This window comes from Mucor velutinosus (genome assembly GCF_035048745.1).
Source record: "Mucor velutinosus strain NIH1002 chromosome Unknown tig00001557, whole genome shotgun sequence".
NCBI lineage: Eukaryota > Fungi > Mucoromycota > Mucoromycetes > Mucorales > Mucoraceae > Mucor > Mucor velutinosus.
In genome coordinates, this window is record NW_027041926.1 from 90,103 (window position 1) to 113,832 (window position 23,730).

Below are 23,730 nucleotides of genomic sequence, written 5' to 3' on the forward strand. Positions count from 1 at the left end.
GTTTTATCTGCCAGTGTGTCACATAGAGAGCACCATGATGGCTGATCCAGCAAGAGAGATTTGATTATCAGATTTCACGGCGGGGAAACAAGATGTCTCTAAGGAGGCCCAATGACAACTGGACTTTTTGCGCCTAAAGGGGAACAGGGAACCCTGTTTTTTTTTTTTTATTTCCCTTCTCTTTCACTCTCTGTCTCCTCTCTCTCTCTAGTTTTCTTTCGAAACACATTGAAAATGCATCATCCCGAAGAAGAAGAGGATTACGACTACGAGTCGCTAGGAAGTAACACCACCATGTTACAAAACGCATTTGCAGGTGCTTTAGCTGGTATCGCAGAGCATTGCGCCATGTATCCAGTCGACAGTATAAAGGTAAAATGGAGAGCCATTCAATAGATGCAGTAGGGTATCTGATGGAGCAATTGTACTAGACAAGGATGCAAGTGATATCGTCCAACACCAAAATCATTCAACAGCAACCACCAGTGACGCTTCGAAATTTATGGAAGGGTGTGAATTCAGTTGTTTTGGGTGCAGGACCAGCACATGCTTTACATTTTGCAACCTATGAATTTTGTAAAGACTATTTTGGAGCTAATTCGAGTGGTCATCATCCTCTGGCTTCTGCTGCTGCTGGTGCTTGTGCAACATTAGCCCATGATTCGCTGATGAATCCATTTGATGGTAAGCTATACATGTATCAATATAGCCCGAGATCTTTCATTTATTCATACGGTGCTCTTTTATGCAGTCGTCAAACAACGTATGCAATTGCGTGATTCAACTTATAGAACGATCCGAGAATGTGCACGCAGCGTCTATGTCAAGGAAGGCATCACAGCATTTTATATATCGCTACCAACAACACTTGTCATGTCGATTCCATTTCAGTCGATCCAATTTGCAACATATGAATTTTTCCGAAAAGTGCTTGGTACAGAGACAACAGGATACGATCCCAAAACACATATTTTTGCTGGTGGCCTAGCGGGTGCAGTTGCATCCTCCGTTACCACACCTCTGGATGTTGTAAAAACGCTGTTACAGACCAGAGGCACCAGCAGTGATCCTCGTATTAGAAATGCAACAGGATTCAGAGACGCTTCGAGTATTATCATGGAAAGATATGGATTAAAGGGCTTCTTCAGAGGATTCAGACCTCGTGTATTAACACACATGCCAAGTGCTGCCATCAGTTGGAGTGTCTATGAGTATATCAAATGGATGATCAATGTGCGAAACACTTCAGAGAAGCAAGAACAAAACCAGCAAAAAGAAAACTTTGTCTCTCTTTAAGAGTTACACTCCATTAGATATAGCTTTTTCTCTTGTATTATATTCAACTTTTATTTCCCCTTCTTACTTTCCTGTTCATCCCCCTCTTACAAAAAAGGTGTATATACTATATATATTATTTAACTATCATAATGAAAATCATTTATTTGAAATCCATTTGAATACACTCGAGAAGTCTAAGGATTCAAAATCTTTGGTAGTGCATAATTTTTGGTAAACATTGCTGGCCATTGTGCCTAATTGAGGGCTGGTGTCGCAACTCTCAGCAGCCTTCATGGCCAAACGAAGATCCTTGGCCATGAGTTTGTTACTGAATCCGCCTTGGTAATCTCTGGATGCAGGAGCAGTAGGGATGACACCGGGATAAGGATTATAAGTATCGGAACTCCAGCAACGACCAGTGGAATTGTTCAAGATGGAGGCCAACAACTGAGGATCCATGCCCAACTTTGTGCCTAAATGCATCGCCTCAGAAACGCCAATCATGCTTATACCCAATAGCATGTTATTACACAACTTGGCTACCTGACCAGAGCCATTGACACCACAGTAAATGACATTTTTTCCCATGTGTTGCAATACAGGCCTGACTTGATCAAAAGCTTCCTCAGAAGGACTACCTACCATGAATGTCAAGGTACCTGCATCAGCACCCAATGTACCGCCGCTTACAGGTGCATCAAAGGCAAGGCCGCCCTTTTGAGCTACTTTCTCGGCAACTTTACGCGATACACTAGCATCAATAGTACTGGAATCCACCAAAACACTATCGCCATCCACGGTAGGTAGAAGCTGTTCATAGACAGACTCCACATGCGAATGTTCAGGAAGCATGGTGATCACGGTAGATGTTTTTTCGCCTAATTCTGAGACGTCGCGTACAGTCTTAACATTGGGGAACTCTTGAGTAATGCGTTGAATAGCAGCTTGATTCAAATCAAAGACATAGACTGGACCTGAGCTCTTTAATGCAAGGTTTTTGGCCATTCCATAACCCATTTGGCCTAAGCCGATGAGACCAACAGATGCTTTGCGTTCCTGAATAGATGACTTAGTATATAAAGATAGATCTATGAAAATGGTTTACCCTTACATTAGCTATGGTAAAAGCGTTAGTATATTGATAGGTCACGATATTTAGATTACACGTACCTGTGGACATAAATCTTGAGCCATTTTGGCGATGCAACATGAAGAGCTTTGCTCTGCTTCTAGTAATGAAAACCATTTTCTACTATACTCGCGTTAAAGAAACAAAGAGAGAAATAGGTACAAGGAGTCAACTCATTTTATAGTGCTTTGTTTGGTGGGGTTTTTCCCACGATGAGAGCTGTTTCTCACCCGCATTTATGTGAGCGTTTTTGGATGAAACCTTGCTACATATATGATCCGCAATCGACTACGCCTTCAAGCATCCATTTCTTTCTTTTTTTTTTCCTCTCATCCATTGTGAACAATGAGCGACAATTCATCTGTGGATTCAGATATGTCTAACACGGAGCAAGAATTGGTATTCATGCTGAACACATTTATGAAAGGCAGAAAGCCACAGCATCCCGTCAAGCAGATACCGCACACAGTGATAATTGAAGAAGATGTTACAAACAACTCCTCATCAGCACTGTCAACATCATTCTCAACATTGGCCATCGATAATCAAGCAAAGGATATTCCAAATGTAAGTTGCACATTGCATAGTCTTGTTTGTGTCACTGTGTAACAGTTTTCTATAGGAAATCAAGGTTCGTTCCAAGAGAGCAGTAGAGGAGCATATTCGACTGCTGTCATCAGACATGATCCGCTACTTGAGAAAGCATGAGTTCAAAGGTAAGTTTGGCTGGACTTACGTGTGCATGCTCGTCTTCTGATAGCGTTTGTTATAGTCAGAGGAACCACAGGCAAGGTGCATATATACAAATGTCTGTACTCAATCCATATAGGATACTCACCATGTTGAGCAGGTTTACACGGTTATCATTGGAAACCGATTGGAATGCACTTGCCGGGATTATCAGATTAGGAAATGCCATTGCAAGCACATACTCTACATTCTGTTGAAGGAATTGAAAATTCGAGATTTATCAATGGAGATATTTAAAACCCTGTATCCATCTGATGAGGTAAGACAATGACATTTGTGCATTGATAAATATGACATTGAGTTTTGTGACAATAGATCTTGAAAGAGGTATTCCAAAAGTACCACACATTGCCTTGAGCGAGTTACATTTACATTCAAACTATTGAAATCCAACATACTATCTAGCATCATCACTTATATATTAAAAACACGCGTGGCATCTCATTAATAAATTTGTAAATAACAATGTTAAAATTCACACATAAAAGCCAATGTTTTACATGTGCAGAAATCACTGATAAAGCTCTGAAATTAGTGCTATGTTCTCCAAGCAATGAGGTGTAGTTGATGGATGCTCATTGCGGCTATGAAATGCTTACTGCAAATTCTAACGTTATTTACATGGCATTTGGAACCATTGTGCTTAAATGCAACAAAGGTTCAAGATATGCAAGCGGATACAAATCAAGAGTTTTCAACCTTTTTCGTTCCAACTTTCAGATTTAGTCGACTGCAGAAGGAGGGCAAACACACGAACGAGACTACCAAATGTACTCGAGAAGATTGCTTTGCAAGGCCACAACAGTCGACAGAGATGAAAATGGCGCCTGGAGCATCGCATTGATAGGCTTTTTCATGGACTCGTTTGTCGCTGCTGTTATGAACGCAAGTTACCATTTGAATGAGAAGAAAACAGGCAATCTCAGTACCAGCCTCATTTGGACGTCTATGGCGGACAATCAGAACCCATCAGTTGGCAATCCCATGACAAGAAATAATCTGCAGACGATGGAGCCTATTGCATACAAGTCGACCAGAGAATGTACCGGAGGCAATCCGGAATTCGACTCTAAATTATACACATTTCCACTTTCTATCATACTGAAATTTCAATAAAAAAATGAATCCGTATTGCTCAGCAAAACTTAGATAGCTATACCAAACATTTATTAAGTTTGAGGTTTGACATTTATTATTATTATAAAGAATATTAGGATATGAGTATTAGAAATGTTGATAATAATGTTTTAAGGAATGATACCAGAGTAATTGGCGGCAGAGAGATCACAGTGATCCAGCTCATTACCCCACCAATCCGCCTGCCATCCACTACCTGTACTGACACCAAAAATGATGATACCTGCAATTGCTACACCTGAATCGAAAGCAGCAGACGTGATGTAGTTGTATTTGGTCCACCAGTCTCTGTGGTACTTGTGAACGTACCAGCCAAAGACAAGACCGGCTGTAACCCACATGGAGAAGTTGAGAGGTACAGCAGGAGGCATCATACCAGTAGAGTTAAAGATCAAAGGCAAGTGAACATACTTGATCAAGCTGTTGGGATATTTCTTGGACAAGTACCAGAAGGGAATAGGAATGAGAATACCAATGAGGAAGAACCAGAGCATGGAGTTGTAAGGGCTTTCTGCTCCAAACATTCTTTGTGGTCCAATCGCCTAAAAAATAGATCAAAACATTAGTCTCTACGTATTCAAGTCAACAAGCAAATCAACTTACTCCCCAAATGACAGAGGCAGAGTAGAAAGTACGAGCACTAGGGCAGGTGAAGGGATAAGCAGCAGGAGTACAAATGTGCTCGACAGTATCCATAAGCCAGGTAGCAGTTGCTAAATTGATGAGGCCAGCAATGGCAGTACCAACAAGCTGAGTCCAGAACATAGCCTTAGGAGGAATCTTGGTATAATGGCCAAGCTTGAGATCACTGACAAAGGTGAGGCATTGGGCCATGGAGATGTAACCATAGGTCTTGAATGTGACATTGGCAATAGGATGACCAGGAAGAGCAAAACCAATGATAAATTCAGTAACGACATTGAGACCAGGTTGCTGGTTAGTAACAGCTTGAATAATACCGATTGGAAGGATAAAGATGGCAGGAATAGCAATGGCAAGAATTAGACCCCACCATGGCAGATAGATGGGCCATACGTAAATGACAGCAAAAGAAACAGCAAAAGAGATGACAAAGATGGCGATATACCACCAGTGAGGGACTTCAGGGTAAGCGCGCATCAATTTGTGGTGGATATCTTCGTTGTTTTGAGTGCGAGAGTTCTTGAATTGTTTAATGATGTCTCTACCGTGATACAAAGCAGTGTGGGTCAAGATACTAGTAACACCGGCAAAACCAATACCATAAGTGAAGGCAAAGAAAGAAGACATACGGAGAGGGCCATATTGTTCATAGAGGACGGGGTCCAGGATCTTTTCGGGTGTCAAGACCAAACTATTGTTCCAGGGTTCACCTTCAGCATTGAAGAGACTTGATGTGAGAATGGGGAACTTTTGAGCTTCCCAGACATTGGTATAATACAAAGCAGGGACAATAATCCAAGCAATAAGGACAAAGCCAACACCGATGTTGATAATGGCAAACAGAGGCACAACGAGAGGCGAACCGAGGTAAGATGTAATAGTAGCCCAATCGAATGAGACAGCCAACATACCAAGACCACTGTAGGAACCAGTCAATTGAGCCAAGACGAGATTATCAGGCTTGATCCAGCAAGCCCAAGAGAAGAAGGTCAAGATTTGGAAGAAATAACCAGGAAGCCAGTAGTAGACAAACATGGCGCTGAAGGCATATCCAAAGTAACGAAGACGAGAGGGACCACTCCAGTTGGTCTCATTCTTGTGGAAAGAGGAGAAAAGAGAGATGTTGGCCAGATTGCTAGGCCACACCATGCTAGAAGGATAAACAAGGAAGGGACGAAGAAGACCAGCCATACCGTATCCAATGAATTGTGTTGTCCAGATCAGCAAGATGCCTCCACCCCAGCCAAGGTTTTGGTTATAAAAGAGACGTTGAATAGTAATGATATCCACAGCATAAGCGGTACTGTATGAACAGTTGGCCATGACAGTAATCAAAACATGCTCCTTCATGTTGAATGGACCGGGATTGAAGAATCTTGACTTGGGAATCACCTTTTCCATGAATTTACCAACAGGGAATGAGAGCAATTGAACAACCAGAGGTGATAATGTCAGGGCATTTTGTCTGTACCAAAAGAACTGATTGACAAAACTGAGCAAACAACTAAAGATTAAACCAAGAGACCACATACGGAAAGTGTATACTGGCAGGCTTGGGTCATCAGTGCTGTTGAGAGAGATTTGTATTAGTCAAACAAGTGTCTGGCAAAGTACGCTTACTGCAACTTACTTGTCAACTACAGCACGTACTGCTTCAATAGGGGAGTCTTCTTCATCTTCAAGGTGGCTCAAAGAAGATTTTTCAACATCGTCGAGTTGATGCTTTTCATTGATATCAGTATGTAAGAAATCTTCGACTTTTTCAGATGTCACCACGGTCTCTGAAGTGACATAATTGCCATGACCATAATCCTCTCTCTTTTCAGAGGAGGAAATACTTGTTCCTGCCATTTGTGAATGCAATACAGAAAAGAAAAAAGCAGAGTAAAGACGCAACAACAAGAGAAAAAGAGCCTGTATTTATAACAAATCTGCTATCAAGTGTATGGTGATTGATGGGTTGCAATGTGTACATGTAACTCAAATTCCTTTTTGCACATTTTTGCTCTTGATAAATCACAAGAACTGCTTGCCCTATTTGGCCAAAAAAGCCAATTTAAGAAGCTGTGTTTACCTAGTATAGCATATTTAATTTGAGGCACCAGATGTCTGTTTCTTGAATGCACCATGCCATGATTTATAGGTCAAATACATGCAAAAATATCTATAAACCTACGCGTGATTGATGGAGTTTTTGTATGCATATAAATAAAATCCATTTGGAAATCAACACTAGCTGTTCTATCTGTATCATCTAAGAATGAAACAGAAAGAAAAATAGGCTTGATATTTTAAGCGTTTCTTTTGCTTGCTTCGTTAGGCATGGTAGTGCAAGTTCCAGTTACACCAGTCAAGCATATTTATCGACGAAACAGTTGTATAATTCCTTTTTAGTATTTTTTGCCCAGAAAGTATCGTCAACTTCAGATCATAATCCTCTATCTCTGCTTTTTTACATTACTATCTATCCTGGGAATATACTTCCATTTCTCACTTGATATTTGATATGGTCATATTATAGATAAATGGAAAATATTGCTATTCATGTAAAATATACGTGTACATCTCTGGTGTGCGCTTTTTGCTGCTATCTCTTTTGCCCCGATATCATATCTCCTTGGTGCCTAATTGTCAAATGTAAATAATTTGACGCTCAGATTACCAATGCTCTGCAACGACCAGTTCAAATATGGACAACTCCATCAGGTGATGCAAAAAAAAAATCAACTTAATTAGGGGATGTGGTACACATGCAGGTCTGCTTTCCGAAAAACCTTCTCATTGCAAATGGATTTTCGCTTTGTAACAAAACTTGCTAGACATTTTAAGACTTGATCCCTGCTCCGAGTCCCAAAAACCAATAAATAGGAGTTAATCTTGGTTGCATACAATGTAACATTTCATTCAAAGGCAGTCGAACCCATCTTGATGTGAGATGTTACATTTAGCATTGCAAACATCTAAACCAATGAAGGTTACGTGAGCCTTTGTTGGCATGGCACGGGGCTCAACACCAGTGATATAGTATACTGTATTCAGTAGGTGCCAAGGTTCTCTTCTTGAACACATCAAACATGCCTGCTCTAAATGGATTAAGTGCACTCTTTCGGTATTATGTTGTGCATCGCCTTTACAGTCCATGTCTCCGATTTCATCAATGCCATTCACCAGTCGGCGTCTTCTTGCTGTTGCATGCAAGCATGTACTCTAAATCACGCTCACTTTCTCCTCGAGTGATTTCTGCTTTGTAGCAACACAGATGCTGCTGGTTATATCACACCACATTCATGTTTAACATATGATTGTGTGTGCATGGATGTCTTGAGATGGCAAAGCAAAGATGCAAAACCATAGCAATCAAGCAGCCAATGTAGATTGTCATTTCCATTCTCTACCAACAACAAGAGGTATTAAATTTTACATGAATTACCTTTACTAAAATCAATATGCTTTCTATTCGAATCAAAAATTGCACAAGCTACAGAACTGCCTTTTTGAAGAAATTCAACTACCAAAGAAGTAATTTATGTCGTGTAAATAAAAGCTGTAAAGCAAAGATTCAACCAAAGTTGACAGTTTTCAAGCCTTCATATCTTGACATGTAAATCTTTCTGAGCCACCGGAATGACACCAAACAATTGTGCTCGAGTAGCAGTAACTTCCTGACACCTTCGCTCAACTTTTTGAGGACCCAAAAAACATGGTGCAAAAATCGACAAAAAAGCATGAGGTACCCCTTATGGTTTTCCTCGAAATTCAAACGATCGTGTTTTTCACCTTGAAAATGAAGGCTTTTACTATGGCATGTATTAGATCAAAATGTTTCTCTCGATCCAAAGCAACTCCTGAAACCACTCTTGGGAGTCCTTCATATGCAAAATCTAGATATTTTTGCTAAAAACCACATTTCAAATTTTATTAAATTGCTCAATAACTTTAGTCAAAATACTTATTACAGCTAGCGCCATTGGAAGCGCCTTGAAAAGTACTTCAAGAATGTATTAGGAAGCGTTTTTTTTTGTAGGGGAGTCGAGCTCCAGGTTTTATTTAAAGTCCTTTAAATGTCATACTGAGGGATAGAAAAGACTGTTGGTGGACCCAATGTCTGCAAAGAAGGGGAATAAGAAATTTTGAACTAAGTTGGGAAAGAAATCTACTACTAATAAGGTGCGACACCTAGAGCCAATACAGCCTTGCGGAAATCGTCAAAATATAGATAATGGATAGAGTACAAAAAAACACCAAACGAGGACATCAGTACTACGTCAAAAATTCAGACAACTTGCGTTCACCAGGATTTGAACCGGGATCCTCCCGTTGGCATAGTATTAGGAAGCGTTGGATGATCTTTACAATTTACATAGTCTAATCTTGCAAAATAGATGAATCAAGTCGAAAAAGGACAAATTCTGTCCAATCTGGAATAAAAAAAAAAAACTGAGTTTAAATTAATTTTGGCAGGCTTCGCTGCTGCTGGCTGACCTAAATGCCTTTCTGATGATGACAATGATGATGGTAATATTGATTGCGATACTAATTAAATGGAGATTATGGAATTGAAAGGACAGTTAATTAACCTGAGTACTTTTTTTTTCTTGGGAGTTTTTCCTTGTAAAGGTAGCATTTGCAATGTCAATATCTCAAAAAAAAAGTCGCTGTGGATCTTCTACAAATCTAGTATTTACACATGGCCAGCTTTATGTCGCTACCTCAAGAGCAAAATGAACGAATGAATACCTCCCCCTCTTGACTTTGATATAGCCTTTTTTCTTTACTAATAATTCATTGTTTAAAATCTACTTTTATGCCAGATTTCTATTATGTCTGATTTGGAATATCTTCGGCGAGAGCCCACAAAGCGACACTGTCATCGAGCGTAGCGAGATTGATCGGGTAATATCCGTTATATCGAAATATTGTTATGAAGGCGCAGTGAAGAGATGTAAATTACCTGAATTTTCAGGTAGTATACACTTATTCAATTATTCAAATAATTCCTTCACGTCAAGTGGCTACTAAAACCAATACAACTTCTATGGTGCCAGGAAAGAAAGCAAACAGAAAAATAAAACTTAAAGGGGATTAAAGAATCATTGGTATTGTATGTTTGATATTTATATGATATATTTTGTTTCTTTGGCTACTACTTGATTTGATCTTAATGCGGACACTGCTGCTCACTACAATATCAATGTACCAATACGATAAATTAAGTGTCTCTGCTTACAGATACCTTCATGGCAACTACTCCTACTAATACTGCTACAAAAAAATAAAGAGTATTCAAGCAAGCCTTGTAAACCACATTTCCAGCGTCAAGAAGATCACACGAAGATGAACTAGCTATTTTCTCTCTTAACACTTGAAAAATCCACTCTCTGCTAATCATAATAAATTTATAGTACATAGACGCTTTTACAACCCTACTATGGAAACTAAGTTGCCAGGCATAGTTCATATATGACTAGAGATTTTATATTTAATTACTATGAATCAACAACCAAGTTTCTCCTAACATTTTAGCTATAAATAATTTTGCAACATTAGCCAAAGGCCCATGGCAGCGAGAGCCACCTAAACGGAGGTTGGTTTCCACCAAAGCGAAGCGTAGGTAAGGAAACCAACCGCAGAGTCGAAATGTCCATCGTAACGTAATAAATACAGTATATAGTCCTAGACACTTTCAAAGCCTCAAAAAGGAAAGAAATCCTTCTAATAAGTATTTTGATAGACTGGCGTTATTATATATAAAATGGAATGAAAACAGCATGACCAACAATAGCGCTATGTAATTTGTCATCTACTTTCCATACGCTTCAAAAGCATCTATTACTATATTGCCTTCATGATTATTAGTAGGGCATTCGGTTTGCCAGCCTATCCCCTGAGCCAAAACTAATTAAAACTCAGACCCACAGTCTGTTTCAGATTGGCCAAATCTTAATGGTTTTTGACTCGATTGAACTATTTTTGCAGATTCGACTACGTAAAATATGACGATCACCCTACGCTTCTTTCAGCTTTGTTGGAGTGCTTTTCAAGGCGTATCCAAAGGTGCCAAGTAAAATAGATGTTTTGAATAAACTTATTGAGTAATTTACGAAAATATGAAAAGAGGCTTCTGGCCAAAAAGTCGAAATTTTATTTATCAAAGTCCCACGATGATGCTGTAAGGGGTTACGTTAGATCGATAGAAACATTTTGATTCAATATGTACCATAGTAAAAGTCTTCACTATCAAGGCCAAAAACGCAATTGTTTGATTTTCAATGAAAACCATGAGGGGTACCTCATGCTTTTTGGTCGAATTTTGACCATGTTTTTTTGATCCCCAAAAAGTTGAGCAAAGGTGTCAGAAATTAACTGCTAGATAAGAGCAACCGTTTGGGGCTATTCTGACAATCTAAAACAGCTTCTAACGCAAGAAAACGCAGCTCAAATACACTCAGGTTTTGCTGTATCAGGGTCACTGAGGACTAAAAAGTGGAAATACCAGTATGCTGTTTGTTCGTATATGAAATAGCTACGTGTATATGGATGTAGAGCATTACATAAGAACCAGAACCACAGATAATACGAGGGATTTTCTTGTATACGTGGAGGATCAAAATGAAAGTAGCAGTATTTTGATAAGCTACGCAAGGGCAATCGGTAGCGCAAGCTGTCGCTGCGAAGGTTGGTTCTCACCGAGGCGAAGCGAAGGTAGAAAGCCATCCGAAGCGTAAACTCGTATAATAATAAAACATCTGATCTTGAAGTGTGTGTCCATAAAAGCAATATTAAGGAACAACTTAGTATATATATTATATCTTTCCTTCATCTTATATTGCAGAAGATGATGGAAGGAACTATATTAAAAGGTTAAGCTGTAGATGTTTGGGAATATTCATACGGTTCGAACTTGTTACGACTAATTGAGCTGTGATGCTGTAATTACTAGAATACCAATCTCAATCGACCAATTAGCCGGATACTTCCTGAAAAGTACTCTGTTATACAAAGATTGTAGGAGCTCTGTCCTACTGGTTCCTGATTGCTAAAGGAAGGTTGACTTGTTGAACGATGTTGATTTGTATAAAATGATCCCGTAATGTCTTTCAATAAAGGCCCTTCAGTTTTAGTGTCTAGTCATTTTCTATACGTCGCTTTCCAAGTGTCTGTAGAAATCTTCTTAATTACTGTATATTTGTAGCTTCCTAAGCTTGGATACAACAAATAGACATTATGTAATACGAATTGACGACTCGTTTATCGCAAAAGGTAGTTCATGCCCATACAACGTGCTGGGTGCTAATGATAGCTGGCAAAACACACAGATATGATACTTGAGTTAAGATCATCAGAGCAACACATGATACACATATAATCTGATTTACCATCATGGTCAAAGTGCACGCTACAAAGGTATATGTATTTATTAGGCATTAATTAATTTTGAGAGGACTTTTTGCTTATAATCCAGACTCTTTCAATCTTCTTGCAATTGTATCTTCGCCACGCTCTCTGTTTCCAATATAAATGTTAGCGCCCGTCTTGTAAACACACACTTCATCATTACCTTGGCTCCAATCTCAAACTGAGGTTATATAACTCTTCCTCTTCTCTACTGGATTGCAAATGAGTCTTGATGAATTCCTGAATATCTGGCACTGCAGTCAACATGTAATGCGTGGATTGATACTGTTGCAAATCTCGAATGACTTCAGCCGTCTTCATACGCTTAGCAAAATTGATGAGGTTGTTTGATTTTTTCAGAAAGTTGGCATTGCCATCCTCGATGAAGGTCAAATCTTGCAAGTAGATGCCCAAGAAGGGAATACATGGTGGATTGACCTTGTGTATGATGTCTCTATATTCACTGAAATTTCTGTTGGCACCCATCAACCGTCTAATGTTTTGTAATATTTGCATAGTGCGAGCGCTGATCAACTCCCATGTGCGTTTGAGTCTGCCAATGGAGCCATTATCAAATGCAGATAAAATAGCCATGCAGGTGTTGTAGTTGTTTAATAAGCGACATCGCTCTGCCACGAATATCCAGTGCTTTAGTACCACAGCTCTCTTCTTGACCTCTTCTTTACTAAGGATGGAATCTGTCACCCAGGCAGTAACTTGATTGGAATGCTCGATGGACGCCTTGACATTGGCTGCAATGTGGTTTTGATCCGAATCAGGTTTGCCCCAGTTTTTATCCAAGCATTCTACAGGCTTGATTTTGTTGTAGAGTCTAAAGTCCATGATTGTCATTTGTCTTGCCAGTTCATGTGGATCCAGCTCCAGCAGTTTGATGCGCTTCATATTTTTAGGCAGAATAGGCACCGGCATATCTGCTGTGCGCACATTCAGCTTCATTTTACGGATTTGACTCGAGTCTTCTGCCAGCATGCGCTTCTTGATTAGTTTAGCCAGCTGCTCTGCACCAAACTTCATGGATTCAACAATAACATGCTCGGTAAAGTGGCTGATTTCGGGCAAAATGGGTCGATCTTCCTCCTCGTTAAAGTATGTTTCCAGCCACGATTTGATGACATTGAACACTCGTAAACGCACCAACTTGAGCTTCTTTTCCTTCCAAAGCTCCAGTTCTTCTGGCGTCAATTCCTCTGGTGCTGGCAATTGGTATCGATTAAACAACTCGTTGAACAGTTCCTGTGTAGTACAGAAGGATCTGTAGGTCAGCAAAAAAGTGGTATTGAATTTTGAATCTACATTATATATATATATATATATATTAGTATTAGCCAGAGAGAAAATATGCTTTCTATGGTTTGTACATACCCAGTTGGTCATGCTGTGTCAAGCGTTGTACCAGACAATGCAGAGTTCCTCCCTTGACATTGCCTTCCATATTGAATATCATCTCTGTTGTGTCCACATCCGACTGCAAGAACCATGGTGTCTCTGTAGTGGCTGCAGTGCCAATAGCTGAGGCAGTGCTGGTGCCAGTCTGCAAAAGAGAATTTGTGGTGGGAGAGAGCGATGCGTTCGTCATGGTGGGTGATGTCAATACGGTGTCTCTACGACGTGCTGCTGCAATGGTATCCTCGCCAAAGAATTTAGCAATCTTCATGTCCTTGTGTTGACGCACTGCCTGGCTTGCTGTCATGTCGCTATGGTAGCTACTGCTGTCACTGAGCACATCATCTGCCACTTCAATTGGGTTGGCCATGAGTGTGTTGAGCCCTATATCCAATCGACGGATATTGTTGGCCAGCTCTTCTGCAGACTGATCTTCTTCATCGTCCCGCGATTCCAATGATAATGCGTGTGTAGTGGCTGTTGTGGTAGGAGACAATTGACTGGCATTCATGTAGAGCCTCTGCGTGGGTGTAGGCGTATCACGTTCTTCAGCAATGTGTGGTGGTTGCAATGGCTGTGGTATCTGAGACTGCTGCTGGCTTGGCTGATGCTTGGCCATGTCCACCACGTCTTTAATACCTGATTCAATCGTGCGTAAACACTCTTCCAAGCGTTGACGTGCCATCTGCACTTGCTCTTCATTCAATTCCGAGCTTGTAATGGATTGTGAGACGACAAACAAAGAGCCCATGGCAGCGTAGATGGGTTGCTTGCACTGGGTCAATTCGGGTGTTGTTTGGCTCATTTCTTCCACCGTGTTCAAGAAATGGCTTGTCGTGTTGCTGAGGTTACGAAACTGAGCTACCAACAGTGGCGCATTGGCTTTGAGGGTCTCCAGTGTCATTTTGAGGTCTTGCTGGTGAAATGTCTCGCCCACACTTTCACTAAAGGATGCCATGGCCCCTCTGACATTGTCAGCCAAGACAAGGGTAGCAGTAACCATGTCTGATTTACCCATCATGGAGGTCAATGGGCTGGTTCTCCAAGGGCTGTCCGTCAGTACAGGCTTGACATCCTTCAATTGGATTCGCATGTCTTGCGCACAGGTCATAAAATTACGCACAGCAATCAGCACATCATCGGAATCAGACTCTAGTTTGGCTAATGACTCGGGTGTGGGCCAAGCACTGGAGGCTACTTTGGTGGACAAGACGAGTTTGGCAACTGCTGCCAGTAAGGATCGATGCAAACTGCGAAGATTCTTGTGTTGTTTGAGATGTATCGACGTCTCCTTGTCCAAACACTGACTGACATAGAGCAACATGCGAATACCATGCACAATTTGGATAGAATCCTGGCAAAAGTACTTGGTGTAGCCTTGTCTTACAGAATCCTTGAGGCTGTGGATGGCGTGTGCAATGATGGAGGACAGGTTTTGCCATGTCACTGGTCCCTGAAACATGATTTCACTGCTGCCGTTTTCTACGCTACTTGATCTCGATGTTCTTTTGTGTGGTGGTGGTGCTGCTGTTGTCTGCTCATGGTGGTTTTCGTCTTGGGATGGATGTGTTGTGGGAAAAGCAGATTCAGGCACAGAAGACATCTATAAATGTGTTGTGTGTGTATCATATAAGCAAATGTGCTACATGGAATAAATTTTTCCTTTTTGTCTTACCAAGACGCCCGTATCAGGATCAATGTTCTCCAGTGCCCAAGTGGTTTCTTCTGTTTTGATGTTGCAATAGTAGAATCTTCCTTTAGGAGTAACTTTACGTACCCAGTTTGGAGGCAGCTACAGAGTGTCAGGAGTAAGCTTATAGTCACTACACACGATAGAATACTCACCCTTTCATCATCTTCGAATTCAAGCTCGAATTCGTCTTTCAATGTGGGTGGTGGGATAACAGTACGAGTGGTGTTGTATGTAGGGTCCTCTGTCATGGCTCGATTTGCTGCACGTACCGGACGCACAGGAGGGCGCTCAAACTGCTCGTGTATGTCGTTATTTGATGAGGAGGTGTCTAGGTGCCCGTTTGAAGAAGCAAGTACCTGCTTGACTTTTTCATCCATGTAAATCTCAGGGGGGATGGAGTATCTCATTTCCTGTGTTCGAGTGTTGTAGTAGTACTGTTCTGACCCATCTTCGGTGGTTTGCACTATCCAGCCAGAAGCATCGTCTTGCTGCTGCTGCTGCTGCTGTTGTTGTTGTTGTAGTACTGTGTTGTTGGAGGGAATCAGCATATCGGCAGCATGCAGACTGAGACGTAGTTGTTGCTGCATTTCCTGATCCAACAAACGTTGACGGTGCTGATGCGTAGGTCTTTGTTGCTGCTGCTGTTGCTGTCTGTATTTCCACTGCTGCTGCAATTCCCATAACTATAGATATTGTATCAATCGAGTTAGACCAAATGCATTGCATAGAAACTGCAAATTTACTTCATTCTCATCCTGTCCCTGCTCTTCTGCTTCATACAGCTCTTGTGGCTTTAATACCTCGACATAATTGCTTGGAAACCAGCCTCTCTTCCCATTTGACCTGATTACTCTCTTATTGGTATTTGCTATACTTGGATGCTAAACAAACTTACCAGCCATCCCACCAACCAGACTCGAGCTGAGCCAAAACATCAATGATGGCATTTGGTTTAAATGACAGTGAAGAGGGGTCATTCGACTCATATGCGTACAGTGCTCTCACTCGACATATGACTTCCTTTGCACTGCTCATGTTGTATGTAATGTGAAAACAGAAAAGGTGAGAGAATGAGAGAAAAAGAGGGGAAATAGGAAAAAGGGGTTTGTAATTATAGTTTGTGTATAGTGGTACAAGAATTAAAGATTTCCTAGAGCCTAATGTAGCCATAGCGAACAATGCGTGTGTCAAATGTTCCAGAAAGCGCCTTGAATCAAATCATACAGACTCAAGTATAGCACCATCCTATGATTTCTCTCCTCTCTTCTTTGTCACTCCCTCCATGTGTCCCTGAATAGTAATATGAGCACACAAGCAAAATTTATCGAATTGCGACAAGTGACACCAGATGCTATATATATATACCAGTGTTCGGGTGAGCGAGCGAGCGAGGGTTCAATCAACAGATTGCACTGCCTAACATAGAAGGCACCGTTTTCATTTATCTGGCTATTCATGCATTTGTTTCTCTTTGCATCATTCCTTCGCATTCCCTTGCTGCCAATACTCATTCTCTAATCAGCGTCTTGTTGATGGGTGCTGCTGTAGACTTGAACAAAAGATACGGTATACTGAGAGGTTACGGAGGTCAATGGGGGCGCAAGATCAACACTCCCTTTCATGCAAGAATCAGTCATTTGCTGCTTAATTTCAAAGTTACCTACACTGAAAGCCTCTCGATGTGCTTCAATTCATACAAGAGATGGACGGCATTTAATAAACATGTCTATACTATATAAAAGCTGCACTCGTGGCGCTTTCTCCTCTCAATGCTTCTCTCTAAATCGATCTCAATAGTGGCCTGTTTATCAGAAAGGTATTTATCCAGGCAAACATCAAATGTTCTTGGCTTTTATACTCAAAATGCATTTCTAAAATGATGCAAATACTGTAGCAATACTCTATGGTTATCTGTTTGCACTGAAAGGCTTGCAGAATTCGACTGATTCGTGATACTATGTAAAGAATCAAGCTTGTCTTCTTTCGGCACCACCAAAGACAATCCAAAAAAAAAAAAATCAGTCCATGTTAACATCACTGCTTATCGCTTCAGCTTCGTCAAGGTTTGGCAAAGGGACACTCTCAGACGTTCGCATTCATACTGCGTGGAATCAAGAAATGCTCTAGATATACATATTGCGCAAGCATGGACGCAGATCCTGCTAGTCATGGTGAATGATGCTCCGGACGATTCCATTAAAGATAGCTACGTTCACCACTATCTTTCTCGTTTACTGTCATCTGTCTTTGACAATCTGAAGCGCTCTCATTCGGAATAGTCAAGCTACAGCTTCAAGTAAGTGCTCAATCGAGAGGTACTGTCTCTTGTACACCCAAGAAACAAAAGAAATAAGTCTTTTCTTTCGTCAGTTAATGCCTATTGCGATTATATATTATCAAAATGCATAAATAAAGTGATTGCCTCAGCTATAGCACACTGTCAATAGCATACTGAATATCACCACTGAATCATACCAAACTAAAGATGGCAGCTGGCATCATGCATGACAGCATAGGTGCTCCTTATTTATTTAGTTTATACAGTGAATTCTTCTAGTAGTGCAGCCCGAGATCCATTGTTTCTCCTTGCAGCCAAACGGCTTCTTGACGTTGAGGGCGATCCTCCTGTTATGGCGTCATTATCAGATTGAATGGATTTCAGTAGATCCTCAGCCAATATAGCCACTGATTCACTCTTTTGCATGCGCTTCTCCCGCGATGTGTTGGATCTCTCGTTATTTCGAGTGCGTTTTATGTTGGTATCAATCTCTCCTGCTCGTAATTTGTCGAGCAGATTGTCCATAATGTCTTCATCCAGTCCAGATTGGTTTGCTAAAGGGAATAGTTGGTCAGTCAAAGCCTGTATCTACATAGCATGCCACATTTTACCATCACTTGTATCCACCCCACGCAGCTTTTGTGCCTTGATCCGCTCTTTGCGCTCTTCTTCTGCTCGTCTTGCCTTCTCCATGTTCTCCAGTTTCTTTCTAGCAGAGACATTGTCAGCCATGGCACGCTCCCAGCTCGATGTGAATGTCTTGAAGATGCCAAAAAACTCGTCAGGCTTCATCTGATCCGGGTTTTCACCAAAATAGGTGACCACATCTCTGTAGGCCACGTCCATGGATGTGTATCTCACTTCCAGCTCCTCAAACTTTTCAATGGCGTCGTTTCTAAAGCTGCGCATGATTTGGCAGTAATTGTCAATATCGCTGGATGCATTGTCGTCTTGATCGTCTTGATCTTCTTCCGGATAGTGGTTTTCCAGTTCCTCAATCAGCTTTTGTAGTCCCACGCGAATCTCATTGTAATCCTTGACCATGTCCTGTAGTGTTACTTGTAGTAGAGAAAAGTCAGTAACATGTATACACACACACGTACTTTTGACATACCTCGGCACGCGTTGCCACTTTCTTGAAGATCGTCCAAAAATCCATGGAGACGAGGGAACTTGGACTCGACTGAATCTACCAAAAAGTGAAGCAATGTAGTATTGCCCTCTGTACCCTTGGTGTCGACCAGTTTATTGATACTGGCAATGCGGATACCAAAGGCACCGCCTTGGAATGTCGTGCCATTCATAAAGTTGCCCATCACCAGGATAAATTTGAGCAGCTCTTTAAACGATTGCGAGTCTTTGATGGCAATGGATGCTTCCAACACAGCGCTCATATTCTACAAATCAGGGGAGATTCAGTATATAGGTTTCATCAAGCTATAAAGACTACATACGCGAGACAATTGCTGGTGTTTCTCTGCAAAGGTGGCACGGAAGAGCATGTTGTCCACTCTTTCCTTGTATCGCTCAATCTTGAGCATCTCGACACAAAAGGTATCTGGCTTGGACAGTTGCTCCAAATCCTCATCAGACGCCTTGTTGACAAATACAGATAACTTACCTTGCTCTTCGGGCGTAGGTATATTTGCTTGCAAGTTGATGAGCAGATTCTCAGTGATCACAACGTCATCAACCGCCAAAAACGCTTGTCGTACCTGAGCAAAAGACAAGTGCTTTAGCTTGGATAGCAAGGCAATGTTGATGTTGTACGCCTTTTTTGCATCCAAAATACGAATCTCCTCCTTCTTTTCTTTGAACATCTTCTTTTTGCGTTCAATCACCTTTTGTGCAAACAGCTCTTCGATGGAATTAAAGATGCCCAGTGTGTCCAGCTCATCTTCCAAGGCGACTTCATCCACATCACTAGCCCCCCATACAGTCTTTCCAACAAAATTGGCCTGAATCTTAGTCCATTGCAAAGCTCTCGTCTTGACATTAGGTTGGTGACGAAGTATTTTACGTGAGGGCGCAACCGGCATAGGTGGCGCGTTGGGCCCACCAGGTCCTGGAGGTGGTGGTGGCGGTGGAGGAGCCATGCCACCAGCGGATGTGGCAGGTCCCGATCCTGGGGGTGGAGGTGGTGGTGGTGGAGGTGGTGGAGCGGCTCCAGTAGCGTTTGCTGTGCCAGTGCCTGGCTGTGGTGGAGGTGGAGGTGGAGGTGGGATGCTCGTTGCGTTTGTTGTGTCGGGCTGTGGAGGCGGTGGCGGTGGTGGAGGCAGTGTGTTGGACATGGGAATGTCGCAACGTGATGGTGCTTCTACCTTGACGTGATTCGACACCATCGGTGGTGGTGGTGGTGGTGGTGGAGGTGGTGGTGGTGGCAATACAGCATTTGGCGTGTCTGATGTTACGATGCTCGAGTTACGCTCTGTGTTGGTGTGATCCAGAGTGACAGCAGGCTCGGCCTCTGTAATTGAAACTAATCCGCCTGCTTCTGGGAGTGTTGTGTTATTAGTAGTGTTGTTGTGTTGTCTTAGCTTATGTTCCAATTCTGCAGCCAGTGCACTAATCGGCTTGTCATCTTGATAATCTTCTACATTGCTATCTTGATCCTTCAAGAGCTGGTTCAGCTGATCCTTGTACTCGATATTCATCTTGATGCCATCCTTCTTTTCAGCATCACCTCCCAGCTCTGTAGCAGCTGCCTCTGTTAGCCAATTCTTTCGTCCGCCGCCAACAGGCACACGTCGAGTGGTTCCCATCAAGGGCGCTGTACCAGGTACAACAAATCCAGCTGGACCACCACCCAACTGACCTTGTAACGATGATTTGAATGTGTCTGACAATCCTTCTGCTCGCGGTATGGTTTCCTACATGTATAAGCTTGATGAGTAGACATACACTTGGCAATTGACTCGGCTGACATTACCCCTCCTTCGTCTTCTCCTGGCTTTCCCTCTAAAATGGCCTGCGCCTTTAACCTGTCGTACGCTCTAGTCACTTCCTCTCTTCCCAACACAAAGTGTCCATTCTGAGTATCTTGTACCACACTGTCCTTCTTGTTGGCATCCACTGCTGTCGTGTAGATTTCCTTGAGCTGTTGATCCAGAGCAGTAATGTTCATTTCGTATTCTTGCTGTGTGTCTTTTAGTTTCCGTTGTAAAGTGGCAATTGTATGACGAGACATGCGTAACAGGTCCTCTAGCGAGTTGGTCTTGTCGCGCAACACACCAATCAGCCCCTCGCCTTTGAGGTTGATTTGGGTCTCCAACTCCTGCTTTTCTTTGATGGCTTTCTCGTACATTTGCTTGGTCTCTTTGGCGTCTTGCAATGCTTTATCCAGCTGATCTTGTTCTGCAAATTTGTCAATCAGCATGGAGACTGACCATCCCATGCCTCCGCCAGATAAATTTTCCTGCGTCAATCCCTTTCGGTCCATCACGACTTGGGTTATTAGTTTGTCCAAGATCTGAAAGTACCGCACTTGAACATCGCCCTGTGCCTGAATCATCAGCATGTGTTGTAATGCGCTCAAAAAGAAGTTATAACTGCGTGTCCCTTCCACTCTCTCCAAAATGCGCTCGAAGCAAGCGCGAGGATCATTCATGTTGGTCAAAATGGTCTCGTTGTAGATTTCCATAATTTCGTCCACATCATTCTCGCTCATCTGCTTGTAAATGTTGATGTGTCGTTTTAGCTGTTCATTGTTGAAATCGAGCATCTTTTCCGTGATAGAATCCAATCCACTGGCGTTCATCTGGTTTCTCAGGTGCACTCGCACTTCCACATCTTCAATGACTGTAACAAGCGAGTTGATCAGCATCATGTTGGACAAAGCGAAATCAGCGAGATGATTATCAGGAGCACCACTGCCAGCCAATCGCTTGACATCTTCACTTGCGCCTACCAAACTCCCCATTCTGCCTCTACCGTCTAGTGTGGCATCTAGCAATTTTAACCAAGCATCGAATCTCCCAAACTCGCCCAAATGTTCGCTGAGCTTATCCAGACCCTTGAGTACAATTTCTTGCCCCTTTGGTAAATCAACGTGACACACAAACGCTAAGATTTCACAAACCAATTTTCTTGTTTGAATAGGTGGTGATACGAGTGACAGCACAATATGATAGATGCACTCAGGATGAGAGATGACTTCACGAGCGCCCCACTGATGATGCCCCAGTATTAGTATATAGTTTGTCTGTAGCTGTCTATCCTGTTCCATTTACTCACTCTATTGTTGATCAGCGATTTAAAGCATTTGAGAATTTCGACTTCCATCTGAAGGTCCGCTTCGGTTCTATTAGCATCACGATTAGCGAAGAGTCCAGCCTTCTCCCTCTTTTCTGCGAAAACTCACTTTTGGTCTCTCTTGTTCAATATCCCAATGATGTTGGTGATGATTTGCAGCCCTTTTGACTCGATAAATTGCCTGACCCAGCTCAATGGCATTGTTCTCAAACTCACTGCTAGATGAGCCACCAATCGAGGAGTGACACCACGCATATCTGGTTCCAAAAATTTGTCGATATAGAAATCAGGAGAATTCTTGTCTGCAATGGCATTCTCTGTATTGCTGTTGGCAATGATGGAGGAGGAAGAAGATGGTGTGGGTGCTGTGGAATCAGCTTGTTTGTCCTGCGATACCATTAACCACTTCTTTTCTGTGGAGAAGCCTAGCATGACAGACCGAGCAGAGGTATCATGAATACCTCGACGTGTCTAGGGCAAATAGCAATTTAGTTACGTCGCTCTAACATGGCTTGAAAGACTCAATGTATCTATACCAGCATCTTTTCAAACAACTCTTGCACCTCAGCTTCTGTGAATCCACCATAATCCATTGAATTCTTTCGAGAATCGACTACATAGGAGGTATTAGTTTATAACAATGAATAATGATTTTCAAGGGATAAATACACGCTCAGGGATCGTACACTTGTTTACACCATGGATACTACCGCGATCTTCAGTTGATATAGACGACGATCTAGAAGCGTAATTCCACTGTGTTGTTGGTGGAAGCGAGTTCTTTTCCGTGCCTTGCTGATTTGGATTGGAAGACAATCTGGGTAAACTGGGCGTTATCGAATCAACTTCTTTACGCTTATTCTTTTTTGAAATACTAAACATTTACAAGAGAGAGATAAACGTAAAGTGGGGGAAATCAATAAGAAAAGAAAAGTACAATCAAGAGAAAGAAAAAGGGAATAAATTGCCAAGGGTTAAAAAATGTTTAATTAAATTATGGTGTCCATAACAAGATTCTGCTACAATAAGCTTCAAGTATGGGCACAAAGGACGAATGCTGTGTAACGAGTAATATGTTTGTGCTCACATCTATTTCCCGTTTATAATGCTTGTCTGTCCTCAAAGTACAATGTATTTCTTTTCCATAGTATACATCGTATAGTAGTGCCCTATATTCCTGGTAAATTTACATTGCCATTATTAGCAATTCAATTTACGATGACTTTCGTTGTCATATCGAGATGTGTCAACTGGCATTGAATCTTACCGGTCTCTACCTATTGTGCTTGTATCCTGATGAAGGGTCTAGAGTGTTTGCTCCTGAGAAAATGTCAAATGGACATCTTGTTCACATCCATTCGTTATTTGTTGCTCGTTTAATCGCTATAAAATTACAAAAGGACTTGCCATGGGCAGAAACTCACATTAGTGCATTGTTAGCCATCGCTTCCGATAGACGGAATATCACTTGATTCAATGTATTCGATACCTTCGAGATCACTCATTGTCATACATGATCTAAATGGCTCCAATCACTGCAGTCGCTCTTCAGTCGCTGCAGAAAGCTGATTAAAACCCTGGTCTTTTTATCTTCTTGAGATTAATCAAAATCGACTTCATTTAAACACTCTCTGATCTTGTTTGCTGATTTCGGCTTTGTTTGTTATAAATACCATATAGAGCATCTTTATGCTTTTTTGTGGCATTTTTTAAGGCGAATCGAAAGGTGCTACTTCCTCTACACTTTTTTTTTTTTTTTTTTTTTTTTTTTTT

The 23,730-nt window shown here is 41.6% G+C and overlaps 6 protein-coding genes across 6 annotated transcripts; 2 read left to right on the top strand and 4 right to left on the bottom strand.

Annotated features, from left to right (window-relative positions):
* Nucleotides 1–234: 234 nt before the first annotated feature.
* Nucleotides 235–1,296, top strand: ATC70_008101 (uncharacterized protein; the record flags this gene model as incomplete). Its single annotated transcript, XM_064827355.1, has 3 exons — nucleotides 235–372; nucleotides 432–684; nucleotides 752–1,296. 3 exons carry the CDS (start codon nucleotides 235–237, stop codon nucleotides 1,294–1,296), a joined length of 936 nt encoding a protein of 311 aa, XP_064676617.1.
* A 138-nt stretch (nucleotides 1,297–1,434) lies between these two features.
* Nucleotides 1,435–2,524, bottom strand: DAL2_1 (Allantoicase; the record flags this gene model as incomplete). The annotated part of the gene is made up of 3 exons (XM_064827356.1): nucleotides 1,435–2,334; nucleotides 2,384–2,394; nucleotides 2,449–2,524. 3 exons carry the CDS (start codon nucleotides 2,522–2,524, stop codon nucleotides 1,435–1,437), a joined length of 987 nt encoding a protein of 328 aa, XP_064676618.1.
* Nucleotides 2,525–2,752: 228 nt separating this feature from the next.
* Nucleotides 2,753–3,514, top strand: MNR2_2 (CorA metal ion transporter; the record flags this gene model as incomplete). Its single annotated transcript, XM_064827357.1, has 5 exons — nucleotides 2,753–2,974; nucleotides 3,030–3,123; nucleotides 3,180–3,199; nucleotides 3,258–3,416; nucleotides 3,473–3,514. 5 exons carry the CDS (start codon nucleotides 2,753–2,755, stop codon nucleotides 3,512–3,514), a joined length of 537 nt encoding a protein of 178 aa, XP_064676619.1.
* Nucleotides 3,515–4,404: 890 nt separating this feature from the next.
* On the bottom strand, nucleotides 4,405–6,787 carry ATC70_008104 (uncharacterized protein; the record flags this gene model as incomplete). Its single annotated transcript, XM_064827358.1, has 3 exons — nucleotides 4,405–4,836; nucleotides 4,898–6,503; nucleotides 6,567–6,787. The coding sequence occupies 3 exons, from the start codon at nucleotides 6,785–6,787 to the stop codon at nucleotides 4,405–4,407; spliced, it is 2,259 nt and encodes a 752-aa protein (XP_064676620.1).
* A 5,600-nt stretch (nucleotides 6,788–12,387) lies between these two features.
* Nucleotides 12,388–16,463, bottom strand: mlh1 (DNA mismatch repair protein Mlh1; the record flags this gene model as incomplete). The annotated part of the gene is made up of 8 exons (XM_064827359.1): nucleotides 12,388–12,439; nucleotides 12,495–13,641; nucleotides 13,715–15,338; nucleotides 15,411–15,527; nucleotides 15,581–15,721; nucleotides 15,785–16,111; nucleotides 16,172–16,271; nucleotides 16,324–16,463. The coding sequence occupies 8 exons, from the start codon at nucleotides 16,461–16,463 to the stop codon at nucleotides 12,388–12,390; spliced, it is 3,648 nt and encodes a 1,215-aa protein (XP_064676621.1).
* Nucleotides 16,464–17,964: 1,501 nt separating this feature from the next.
* CAR2 (ornithine aminotransferase) lies at nucleotides 17,965–22,839 on the bottom strand (the record flags this gene model as incomplete). Its single annotated transcript, XM_064827360.1, has 9 exons — nucleotides 17,965–18,260; nucleotides 18,318–18,764; nucleotides 18,821–19,103; nucleotides 19,161–20,576; nucleotides 20,636–21,874; nucleotides 21,940–22,006; nucleotides 22,067–22,428; nucleotides 22,494–22,570; nucleotides 22,644–22,839. 9 exons carry the CDS (start codon nucleotides 22,837–22,839, stop codon nucleotides 17,965–17,967), a joined length of 4,383 nt encoding a protein of 1,460 aa, XP_064676622.1.
* Nucleotides 22,840–23,730: the final 891 nt, after the last annotated feature.